Raw genomic sequence first — 12352 nt, 5'->3', positions numbered from 1 at the left:
CAGGTATGGCACAGCCTAAAATGTCTCTACATACTGGAAAGTAGCTCAGCTAAGAATAACTAAAAGTCAACATCTCACAAAAGCTTCCATAGAAGGCTTTTGCTCCAGCAGCATAACAAGTACGGGCCAAAACCATAAAGAAATAATTTCCAATCAATCCTTAGGGCCTTGAATGCAGTATTAATAGAACTTACACCACAGGCAGCAATTTACTGCAGAAAATGCAGTGAGGGAGCTCGTCAAGGGGAAGGCAACAGCTGTAACCCCTTACTGGTACAGCCTCCTGCATGTGTGCTCCCAATTACATCCTTGGTTGGCACACATCCATGCCTCCCTGCCCAGGCTCCTCTTTTTATCATCAAACCTCCCCTCAGCTGCCATCCAAGCATCCTTACATCACCAGGTGGGAATTGCTTTTCCTGCTCCAGCCAAGCAGAGGTACCAGCAGACTGCAGAAAAGCAGCTGTGGTGATGCTGTGGGTGCAGTGCAGACAGCAACTTGGGGAGTGAAGTCTTTTAAGGAGCATGGTCTCAGTTTCATTGAAACTAAGGAGATTACAGGGCTAGTGACTACTGTCAAAAGAGAGGTCTCAACAACCAGTATAAAACATGAATGCTCCTGTAAGCAAATACTGTAAGTGTAGGCCACATATTCAGCAGTGCAGCCTGTCTGTCTCAAATTCTATAACCCACCATTTAGACTCACATACAGCCAGTATTTTAAATTGTGTTTCTATGGCAGTGAAACCTCTTTGCATGCTTGATGGTTGTCAGATCTATTTTCTTCATGTTGCAACCACAAAATATTGCTTTTGACTGCTTTGAGAGAACATTAACACCACAGAGAAATGGAGAATGATAAAACCAGGGAAATCCTTCTCTCAAGCCTCCCTCCCACTTGTTGTGTTGGTTTTTTTTTGTTTTTTTTTTCCTCCAGGAGCAGCTGGGTAAAACTCCCTTAAGTCCTTCTTTGTCTGCTCTGCCTGTGTTGTAAGGAAGAAACTTTTCTCCTAGCCCAGTAAATCGGGGGCATGAAGAGACTGAGAGCAGCTCTGAGAAAGACTAGGGGATTGGACATGAACTGGCATGTGTGCTTGCAGCCCAGAAAGTCAATCTTATTCTGGGCTGACTCAAAATAAATGTAGCTAGCAGGTCAAGGGGTGTGATTCTCCCCCTCTATTTGACTCTTGTGAGACACCACCTGCAGTGCTGTGTCCAGTTCTGGGGTCCACAGTGCAAGAGAGACATGGACCTGTTGGAGTAAGTTCAAGTGGAGGGGTACAAAAATGGTCACAGGGCTGGAGCACCTCTCCTATAAAGAAAGTCTGAGAGAGTTGGGCTTGTTCAGCCTGGAGAAGAGAAGGCTCCAGGGAGACCTCATTGTGGCCTTTCAGTACTTAAGGAAGCCTTACAAGAAAGATGGAGGGAGGCTTTTTACCAGGGTCTGTGGTGAAATGACCAGAGGCAGCAGTTTTAAACTGAAAGAGTGTAGATTTAGACCGGATATATGGAAAAAAAATATATAATGGAGATGGTGAGAAAATGGCACAGGCTGCCCAGAGAAGCTGCCCCATCCCTGGCAGTCTTAAGCGTCAAGGTGGGCAGGGCTTTGAGCAACCTGACCTAGTGGAAGATGTCCCTGCCCAGGGCAGAGGGATTGGACTAGGTGATCTTTAAAGGTCCCTTCCAAACAAACCCATTCAGATTCTATGATCTCTGCTGCTTACCTGAGAGATAGATGTTGTCCCCAGCACTGACCACGCTGAAGAACTCTCGATCATAGAAGGGCAGACTGGCCAATGGGTACCACTTGTTGTTTTGAGGGTTTAGGCAAGTGACTGCTGTTAAAGCTCGTTGATTCATGCCAATCATCTGACGACCCCCAACTAAGACTATTACCTCAGCTACACCTAGGATTCAAGTAAGAAAAATATTATTAAAAAGTGACATCTCTCAACCAGGCAGGACCCATCAGAAAATCCCAGGCAGAGACGGTCATTTTAAGGTACTGTATATAAATCTGGTTTTTACTGCAATCAAACTAGGAAGGGTGAGGAAAAAGGGAGTGTGTGTCTGTGTGTGTGGGGGGTAAGCAGTGGGTAAGGAATAAGACTATGAACATGCTTGGGAGAACTTGGGAGGAAATGTGCCATCTGGGCTAAACTTTAAGGGGAAACAAATAAAAAGGCAGTTCCATGTAAAGACATTCACTGACTTTAACAGTCTTTGAGTGAGACCTGCATGTAGCAAATTCCTGTTCCACTGAAGAAAATGGGAATTTTGTCAAGTATTGTGATAGCTTTGGATTTTAGCCATCATCCAGGGAAAGTATGTTTGGACTTCTACCTGAAGTGTTCTCCCACTAAAAGCTAATGTTTAGAGGAGACTTAGACTATGGTTGTGGTTCTTCATTCTCATCTTCTCTCTGCATATGTACCTAATATATAATTTTCTGCTGTGGGCTTTGTTTGCTTGTTTGGTGTTTTTTTGGGTTGGGTGTTTTTGGTGCTTTTACCAGAGGCAAGTTTTCCCAGCTTTAGATAACATGTGCTCATGTCAAGGATTAAGGAATGTTCTTGACAGGATCTTTGTGTACTAGGTGCTAGGAAACATAATGGAGGTAGCCCCTGCCCTCATGCAGTAATTCACTGAGCTGTATCTGTGCTTGAGCAGCTCCCTTAAGACTGTAATATGCAGGGTGTACAGCAAGCCAAATTCTCTATTAGTGCAAATGCAACCCAAATCTCAGAGTTTTTATTCTCAATTTACAGCCAGAGCTGAGTCAAATCTGATCTGGGTGTTACTCCAGACTCCTCTCCACAGCGATGGGTCGCAGTCTGGCTCCAATCCCAAGCATCAAATGCTGGAGATAGTTTGGATTTACAGCTTAGCAGAGGTGTTAATAATCTTTCTGCAGCAATTGCAGACCTAAGTACAACCAGTTGCCAGGAGAGGTAGGCTCAGAAGCAGGACCATGTATCCATGAGCTGAAAGAACTGATATTTCAAAAGCTGTGGCCAGACCTGTTGTTGTGATGTGTTAGGGTACCCAGCCCTGAGAGAAGTGTGCACGGGCAGGGGGGTCAGAACAGCCCAAGTGAGATTGTGTGCAAGAGAGATTAGGAGCTGCAGCAGAGCAAAATGTGACTTCAGAGTAATGGATTATCCCCACTCTTCATTAGCCTTTTCAAAAAATGCATTTGTGTCATTCAAGCAAGGTTACTCTTTTGAAAGTTATTAAGTTAAAGTGCTGTACGATTTTAAATAAATATTTCTCAGTAACAAGAGATCATTATTTTTGTGCCATATCAGTAAATCTAATCACCTGTGCAAGACATAAATTGATTATAATCAATGACCTCGAGAGGGCATGTGACATGCTGCAGCAAGTCCACAAAGTGTGTTTAGAGATCCTTTGTGCCTACATGAAGGCTGTTGATATGCAAAATAACATGATTCTATATAATTAGACTCTGACCTAAAAAACCATAATCACCCTCTCTTACCTCAAGAGAATCACTTTTACCTCATCAACAAGCTTTTGGAAATGGTTGATATTACACCTACAATTTTATATACATAAAATAAGCACTTTTCAAAAATCCCTTCAAACATCACACCATTAGTCATCTTCAGTGAAAGACTTTTTTAGGGTAGATTGTTATTGAAAGTCTTCTACACTTCATCCTTCTGAAAGGTGCCTTGATGAGGCAGTCTCCAGAAGCTGCAAATGCTGTAGTTTGATGTGCCATCTCTGTGCCACATTAGCATTCATGGCAACAGCAGAAAGTTTTGCCTGGCTTTGTGATTGTACTTATGGGAGGCAGAAGTACAGGGAGCACATTAAAACAATTCACATGTTTCACCTGACTCCTTCTTGCATGCCCTGCTCCTACAGGGTATTTGTACCACCCTCAGTTCAACAATTAGTTAAGATATTTCTCACACTCCCATGATACAGGTTGTGCTGGTGAGTGGGGCACTTAGCTTTTTTCCCTGTGTTTTTCCAAAAAGGAAAATGCATGAGTTCCTCAGGTGTGAAGCTCCTCGAAGTGACATGGTTCTCCTTAGCTGCTGGGTTTTTAAAAGGGAATATATCATGTATGATCCTCTTGTTTTGGAGCCAGCCAACAGTCTGAACTGACACTGTGAGACTCATGGCATGAATATCTATTTACACAGGGCTGTGAAAGTGAATCTGGTTTATGAATATTAATCAGCTGCTCCCTGCAAGAGGCTGAATGACAAAGAAGCAGATTTTTCACCTGTTTTTTTGCAGCTAGAGAAACTGAGGCACAGAAGGCATATGGCTCACTTTCAAGACCACAGAGATGTGTCACAGACTCTGTCACTGTGTACATTTCCACACCCACGGCTGGTCACTGGGAGAGGCTCTTAAGTGCTCAATCAAAGCAGAAATGGAAACCTGAGCTTGAAATATCACCAGACACCAGGTGGAGCCAAAGGAAGGAGTTGAGGTCTGTGCCCTATCCCCAGCCACGTTCTGGCCATGCCTGGGAACCACAGGACCAGGGAGCTGGTGTCACCCAGGAAGTTTTTCTTTACCTGCAGAGAGCCTGGGCCGGGTCCTCGGTGTTTGCATCTCTTGTCGGGCATGTGGCAGCATGTGATAACGTTTGGCTTCATTCACTAGATCTCTGCAAGCCTCTGAAGACTTTATCAATTCCTCGTTGTCAACAACATTTAGCAGATAGCTGGGATGGATGAAGGGGAGCCGCACCACTGCCAGCAACTCCGCGGCGTACTGGGAGGGGGGAGAAAAAAAATATAATAACCCACTACAGCCTTCGTGCTGGAGTTCAGCTGCTCAGCACCTCTGCCTCCTTCTCCAAAAAACATCTTCTGTCACCAGACCTGGAAAGATGCTTTTCATGGATGCTGCATACGAGCTCTGCCTAGCAATTGGGTGGGACAGAGACAATATAGCGCTGTGTTCCCTGACCCAGGCTCCTTTTAGTCCCAGGTGACTGAAAATAATCTTCAAAAGGTGGTAACTCTTGTTATACAGAACTGTATGGAGGGCTTGTTGAAAAAAAAAAAAAGCACATTCTGAACCCAGGTTGAAGATAACACCTTGTGCACTGGAGACATGGAGAAAGCTATAGAGTTTTCAGAATTAACCTTGAAATGTGAGTGTTGTTGCTGCAATGTAAAAAAAATCCCTAAACAAGCTTTTTCTGGCAATATGAACATGAAACAAAAGCTGGTACATAGGGTAGATTTCAACAACTGCTACAGAGACTGAATATTATCAGCCAATTTGCTAAAAATCTTTTAATTAGTAGTGTTTATTTGTTGGTGAAACAGATCATGTACTTCTAGATTTTGGGGAAGTCAGACTCCAGAGGGTGCTATACAAATACTGATGGTAAGTTTCATCTTCTAAGTAAATACATTAAACCTCGAAGGGCAAAGGACATCTGAGCAAATGAAGCTGTCACAGAACACTGCTTAAAGGAGAACAAAGCCCCAAGAGAGAAAACTGCAATTGAAAAATCAAGAGTCCATCCTCAGATTATTCTTTTTATATATAATTGGCTATATCACAACACAGCACAAAAGTGCAGTGAAAATCAGAGTAATAGGAAAACGTGCTTCTCAAGAAGAAATGCACACTAATAGGATGCAAACTAAGGGTGTGCAGCAAGAAAAGATAATCATCTGCTGTAATAAATATTCATAAAGTGGCAGTATCCAAAGATCCCAACTGGGATTACGGCCAGGATGCAAATAAATGTTCCTGAGGTCCATGCCACTCGTCCTGAGAAATGCTGGGTGCCAGCAGCAGCTGGCCTGCAGATGCCTCCAATCTTCCAGAAACTACTTGGCTCTCACTGCCTTTTTCAGCAGCATGCCCACTCCTGCAGTGCATGAGAGCCAGGGCACAGCAGGAACAAGGAATGGAGCACGGGCACAAAGGGCTGGGGAAGGCAGGGATGTGCCCTAAGCCAGCTAATGGGCTGGCCAGGCAGGTGAGGATGCAGTGACACTTGGAACTGCTTCCAGGGCTTCCCCTTTCCACACTCAAACTGAAGAAGCAGGTTTCATTTAGGAGGAAAGCAGTGAGCAGCCTCAGCCTGATGGAAGCTCAGACAAAGCGAGGATGTGACCATCCGTGAGGAGCTGAACCCCTCAAGGCAGCGGGGAGACAACTTGGTCAGTCCTCTGCTCACCAGTCCTCCTCAAAACTGGGGCCAGCAATTTTTGTTACACCCCTAAGAGTTTAGGTCTGGCCACTCTGTAGTTGTTACCAGATGAAAAAGAGAAGTGATGTAAAAGGCATGGAAAAATGACAGCGTGCATCTTCTGGATAAAATCCCACTTGAGCAGCAAGTCTGTGGCTCCTCACTATTACTTCTGGCGTGGCATGGGGCCCAGTAAGGTTTGAGATCAGTTCATCACCAGCAATAAGACAGTCCTCTACCTTCCCTTGCTGAAATACATTTCTAAGATGCTTTCTAGGAGATGAAATGGCTGTTCCCCTTCCCCGGAGTCACAAATGTCAGGCACTTGGCTGCAGATATCTTAATGTCATTAAATGGCACCTTGTAAGAGAGGGAGCAGTGGACATATGGCAGTGGGTGGCAAAGCTCTGATTTCAGGAAGTGCTTTTTTTAAGAAGGTTGGAGGCGTTTAACCTTACATGGGAGCCAAGATGAAACATGGCATCAGGATGTGGGAATAATGCAGTGAGTGAGTATACAGGGGACGAGCCAGACAACCCCCATGGGGGAGGTTAATCTCTGTGTCACGCTGCTCAGGAAGCAGTACGAGTCACTAAAGGGCAGTTAAAATAAAGTTGCAATATATATGGAGGGTACAGTGCAGCCAGCACCTTCCCTGGATGTGGGGACACACCAGAGCTTCCCCTGATGCTCCCAAGCTAGGGCTGTGCTGGAAGCAGCCGTGACACAAAGCAATGCAGAACACAGGCACGATGGCTGTGCCACTAAATTAGGACACAGGGTTCAACAGGCACCACCATGTCCTGAAGTTGAATGTGAATTAGGTGAATTAGCAGCAGAAAAAGTGCTCCCCTGCAGCAGGGACAGACAATTCCCATGACACAGGCAGAGCGGGTGCCTCCATCTCTCACCTTTCTCAGAATAAATGGGGCAGCACTGCTGCCAGAGCCCGGCGAGCTCTCCCTCCCCCACCTTGCTTTAATTAGATAAGTGAGAAAATGAGATTCTGTTTCTCTCCTGGATTTTTCTTCCCCCTTTCTCTCCTCTTTTGTCTGAGATCACGGTTTATTTTGAAGGAGAATAATAATTAGAACATGTTGCTCCCCTTTCATCAGCTTGAAAGTTAATGTCACAGATCAAAACCAATGTCAATTTTCACTCTTACTCTCCCCTTTGCTCAAACATCTAGAAAAAGCCAGCTTGGGGTCTGTGTGTGTGTGTGTGTGTGCACTGTGTGCAGTCGTGGCATGGGCATGTCACTGATGGCATTAAGGATACATATAATTGCAGTGGTTTTCACCAAGGGATTTGAAGAGTATGTCCCATCACTGGGATGTCTCTAGAAGACGGGAGAGGCTTTTATAAACCAACGGCTTTTCACACCAGCTCTTTTAAGCACTATAGTCAAGGGTGAATTTCATTTAGCCTCACTGATTTAAGAATATTCAAGTGATTTAGGCAATCAGCAGCCTTTTTCTTTTGGATTCTCCCTTAAGAAGGCTTCCTAGCTCCGTTAGCTATGATTGTACTTAATATCCTGTTACTATTATCCTTTTCATTTAAGACTGGAATAAGCACTGTAAAGCATTTCAACCTTCTTACCATCTGTTATTTGCTCTCCATTCTCGTCTTTCCATTGTTCCTTACACAGCTATGAAATATCTGCTGCACCTACTGATGTTACTGTTTTTTATTAAAACAGCAGAATACCTGTGCAGGGCACGTTGTCAAATTCAGCAGACAACAACCTCCAGTCCCTGGAGCTGTGGTTTGTGCCTGTAACTCCAGGAACATTTTCTTCTCTCTATTTGGCCACTGGAACTGGCTGGACAACTAGAAATACTTCTCAGGTCTTTGCTGGGAATAACTGATGAGTACTCTACAACTTGCACCACACACCAGCATGAAGCAGAGAATGTATAATGCCCTTTCTGGCCTAAAATTGGGAGTTTCCAACTCATGGAGAAGGGAGACCTTGCCTCAGCTCCTTGAAAATGGACACCACTATGCAAAAATCTAGCGAATTCATTGCTTAAAATTCTAGGGAAGTTTTTGAACATTTTCAGTACTGCTTTTCCAGGTGACATGAACCTCAGCATAGCTCCTGTTGGATGAAGGGAGCTGCTGGGGTTTTTGCAGCATTGGAGGAGATAGTCCATAAACCCACTGGTGAGCAGTGATGGTGCTGACTACCCCCAAGGAGCCAGCCACAGCCAGGATGATCCTGCAGGAGCCAGGGCAACCCTACCACATCAGCAAAGGCTTTTTGGACAGTCACTGGGGAGGGACACAGTAGAGTAGCAACTGTCGAGAGATGCCTCTGCTTCATCCTTATCAGTTTCACTGTCTGGATAGAAATCAGGATATTCAACTAGCCTGCAATCACAACTTTGTTTCATAGAAGCAGAGCAAGAAAAATCTTAGGAGATCTTTCCTTTATTAGCTAAACATTTTGCGGGAAAGATTCAGCTTGAGATTCAGACACCTAAACAGGTACATAAAAGCAAGTATTTACTTGCCAGCTAGACATGTGTAAACTCACATTATAATTAATAGAGATTTAGTCAACACACTTAACATGGTCCCCAGAGCAATCTGAGCTGAGTGGCTGCATCATGCACCAGGGGAAGCAGAGAATATCAATGTCCCCTTCTGGATTAAAACTGCAAGCCATCAGTTCCTGGGGAGGGGGTGTGTTTTTCAGACCCTGCCTCAGATGGCTCCACAGCAGTTTCTTTACAATTAGATGTCAACCCAAACTGGAAGGAGAAGCACTGACTCAAAGGATATATGATCAGCATGATGTGCTATACCTTAAAGTTGACCATTTCAAGCCTTTCCTAATAATCTGCTCATACATAAGTTTTAGCCTGGAGAAGGGAAGGCTCAAGGGAGACCTTACTGCAGACTTTCAACACTTAAAGGGGGGCTATAAGAAAAATGGGGACAAACTCTCTGTCAGGGCCTGCTGGGATAGGACAAGGGGTAATGGCTTTAAACTAAAAGAGGGGAGATTCAGACTAGATATCAAGAAGAAATTTTTTATGGGGATGGTGGTGAGACACTGGCCAAGGTTGCCCAGAAAGGTGATAGAAGCCCCATCTCTGGAGACATTCAATGGTCAGGTTGGACAGGGGTCTGAGCAACCTGACCTAGTTGAAGATGTCCCTGCTCACTGCAGGAGAACTGGACTAGATGACCTTTAAAGTCTCCTTCCTATCCACACCATTATGTGATTCTATGATAAGTTATTCCCATCTCAGCAGGCTTAAGCAAGCTAGATTAAAAAACACTTGAATGCTTGTTTTATTCCTGGCTGGTAGTTTGAATGAGGACACTTACTTTCCTAAACTTTTTGTGAACATTTCTTCTCCTACTAATTATATCAGTATTAGGAACACTTGCTTGTAAGTGGGCTTCTAAGTCTTAGTTACAAAACCCTCTTCAGTATTACATTAAAAATAATCTTTTTATTCTTAAATCTCTAAATCCAGTAAAATCCTCACAGGTATTCTCCAAAAGGACTCTCAGTGTGTTCCTGCATAGACTTGGGCTACAACAGTATACAGTTAGTTTTAAATGGAAAGATGTTTACTGCCACAGAGTCAAATTTCCTGCTTCTTAAAAGCTACACTGGAAAGCTCTCAAGATTTTTAACATTTTTGAAGTAATGCCCAGTGAAGTTAAAATAATGTTTCCCTTATAACTCACTTGTCTCTCCAGTTTACTGTTCTTTCTACAAAGGGCCCTTTGTGCTATTTGCCTAAAGAAACAGGCTTCAGCTAGAAATACAAATACAGAAGTTAGATTACCTACATCACGATAGGGCTTTGCTCCAACAAACTGCTGTTTCAGCTCTTTGTGTGTAATTCCAAGAGAATTTTAAAAAACATTATGAAAGAAAAATGTATTTGATTCATCTGAGAGCTGCAGAGGAGATTTATATAACTGGGTTCGGATGCTCAGTGTCTTGCAGTAGCCCAATCTTGGAACTGCAGATGGAGGAAGCCATCAGAGACAGATCTGAAGAAGTTCCTCACTGCATAAACCTCCTTCAAATGGGAAGAGAGCACTCTAATAGAAAAAAACCACCACACCCAAAGCCCTCCAAATGGCAGGTGCTAGATTTTGATGTCTGCCCACCAGCCAGCCCAGTGGGCTGTGCCACTGGTGACAGCTGGGGATGTGGCCTGGTGGCCACGCAGGAAAGCAAACTGGGGTGGTGAGGTAAGCAATCCCTCCATAAAACTGTGTCCAGCCCAGCCCAGGCTTCCTCAGCAGGTTAGCCAACCCAATATTCAAAATATTGATGGCTCCAAATGCAAGCCCAGCAGGGAACTAGCTGGTTTTGTGAAGACTAAGCTGTTGGTGCACTGCTTTGCCATTCTCAGAAATGTGTTGTTTTTTTTTTCAGCTGGATTTTCACAGGGATGCCCTGCTATTTGGTAATGAGATTATTTGCTTTAATATCTCTAACTCCAGGTTATTACAAAGATATGCTGTGTTTCTGCACATTCTTTCATCCAAGGTAACACCTAAAACCAACCAAAGCTCTCTGGTGTGCCCGGTACTTATTAATCACTCATATTGACTTCTTGGGATTGCAATGCTGCCTTCAGATTAAACCAAAAGGCTTGGTTGCATGACAGCCGACAGCCTCAGCATATCATGACATAAACATGTGGCAGAAAATCTGGTTTGCAGGCAGTGGGTTGAGCCGGCAGCTCGGTGGCAGGATGCCACGTGCATAAATCTCATGCTTAGCAAGAAGGAAAGAGCAATCCCTCTGTCTTCCTGAAATAAGGTTTCAATGTGACATCTTTATGGCAGCACAGCTGACTAAACACTGTAATGTCATCAGTGCCATGTAAAGTGAACTGCTCTCCTCTTCTCTGAACTGTTTGCAAAGCAGCACATGGGTAGGTATTTCTAGCAGTAATATGATGAGAGCTTTTTAAATATGGAGGAAAATAAATCACTGAACCATCATACCTGGAATCTACCTGATACTAAGGCTTAAAAAAACTTCACTCTCACAATGCAATCTCTAGCTTGCTGACTAAATGCTCCCAAGTGTACCCTCCTGAGTTCCCTCAAAGGTTACTCTAGCACTGAGTGGCCCTCCTTTTGTTTATGGGCAGTCACCTATACATAGAGATGCATTCCAAAAGCATGCTGGCAATAAGAAAATGGTTGAAGCTTCCAAGATGCTTTTCACAGAATCAAACTCCAAATATATCCATCCCTGCAACAGAGTTATACACAAATCCGTATGCAGTAATTCTTCAAAATGCTTCTTCCCTGTGGTGTAAACTGATTTTCTTTCTGGAGGTTGGTCGTGAGTGCTGGGGCCATGTGCAGCACAAGGCAACACCAGTGAGCATGTTTAAGGAGCTGCTTGCAGATGTGTGTTTTTGTAAGGCTGTTGCTTCAGCAACAGCAGAGATCTATGTTGTAAAAAAATAAGAAAACGTGTTGGAAAAGACACAAATGCAGAGACCGAGAAAACTGGGAGACAAGGGAGCACCTCAAACCAATTTAAACTTTGGAGAAATAATTAAGTAGATTTTCAGTCAAGGGTATCCTTTTAAAGAAACCCCAGAAGTTTAGTACAGGGGGAATTTAAGGAACTGCTCATGTCAACTGCATTCTCTTTTTTAAAAAAACTGAATGCAGTGTCTTCCTCCAATATATAGATAAGGGTATGTTCCTGCACTCACTCTGTTCCAGCTGCTGGCTATTCTTCTCCCTCTCTAAGCTTGCACAGGCTCTGAGTGTGTCTGCAAAATCCTCATTTAAATCTGAGCTCTTTGAGCAGCCTGTCCCTGGAAAATCACAGGGGTTACTACTGCTCATCCCTTCCTTTTTTCACTTTCAGAGAAATTGGAGCTTCTTGCACTTTTATTATGGCATCTTTTTGAATTTGTCTGGTCTTCCCACAAATGGATTTCAAAGCATCAGGGTAGTCTGGGCTTTTCAAAGAAGCCTAATTGAACTGTAATAGAGTGTTAGTGCCTAATTCACTTAGGCTCCCTTGGAAGTTTCCTTTTCATACTTACTCCAGCACTGCTTCCCTAAAGCTTAATGCCCTTAACTACATTGATTGATCAATTAATTTCCTATTATGATGGACTTAAGTAAGTTGTA

General features: G+C 43.7%; 1 protein-coding gene across 2 annotated transcripts in view; it reads right to left on the bottom strand.

Moving 5' to 3' along the window:
• Window positions 1–12352, bottom strand: part of KLHL29 (kelch like family member 29) — a 392776-nt gene that overhangs the window by 32613 nt on the left and 347811 nt on the right. For both annotated transcript variants that reach the window (XM_071742039.1, XM_071742041.1), the window contains 2 exons: window positions 4566–4764; window positions 1728–1910 (listed from right to left, as the gene is read on the bottom strand). In XM_071742039.1, coding sequence (XP_071598140.1) covers window positions 1728–1910; window positions 4566–4764 — 382 coding nt within the window. The remainder of the gene's footprint in view (window positions 1–1727; window positions 1911–4565; window positions 4765–12352) is intronic.

This window comes from Heliangelus exortis, chromosome 3, assembly GCF_036169615.1.
Source record: "Heliangelus exortis chromosome 3, bHelExo1.hap1, whole genome shotgun sequence".
NCBI classification, from domain to species: Eukaryota; Metazoa; Chordata; class Aves; order Apodiformes; family Trochilidae; genus Heliangelus; species Heliangelus exortis.
The sequence above is the reverse complement of the archived record's forward strand: the minus strand, read 5'-3'. Positions and strand labels throughout refer to the sequence as shown.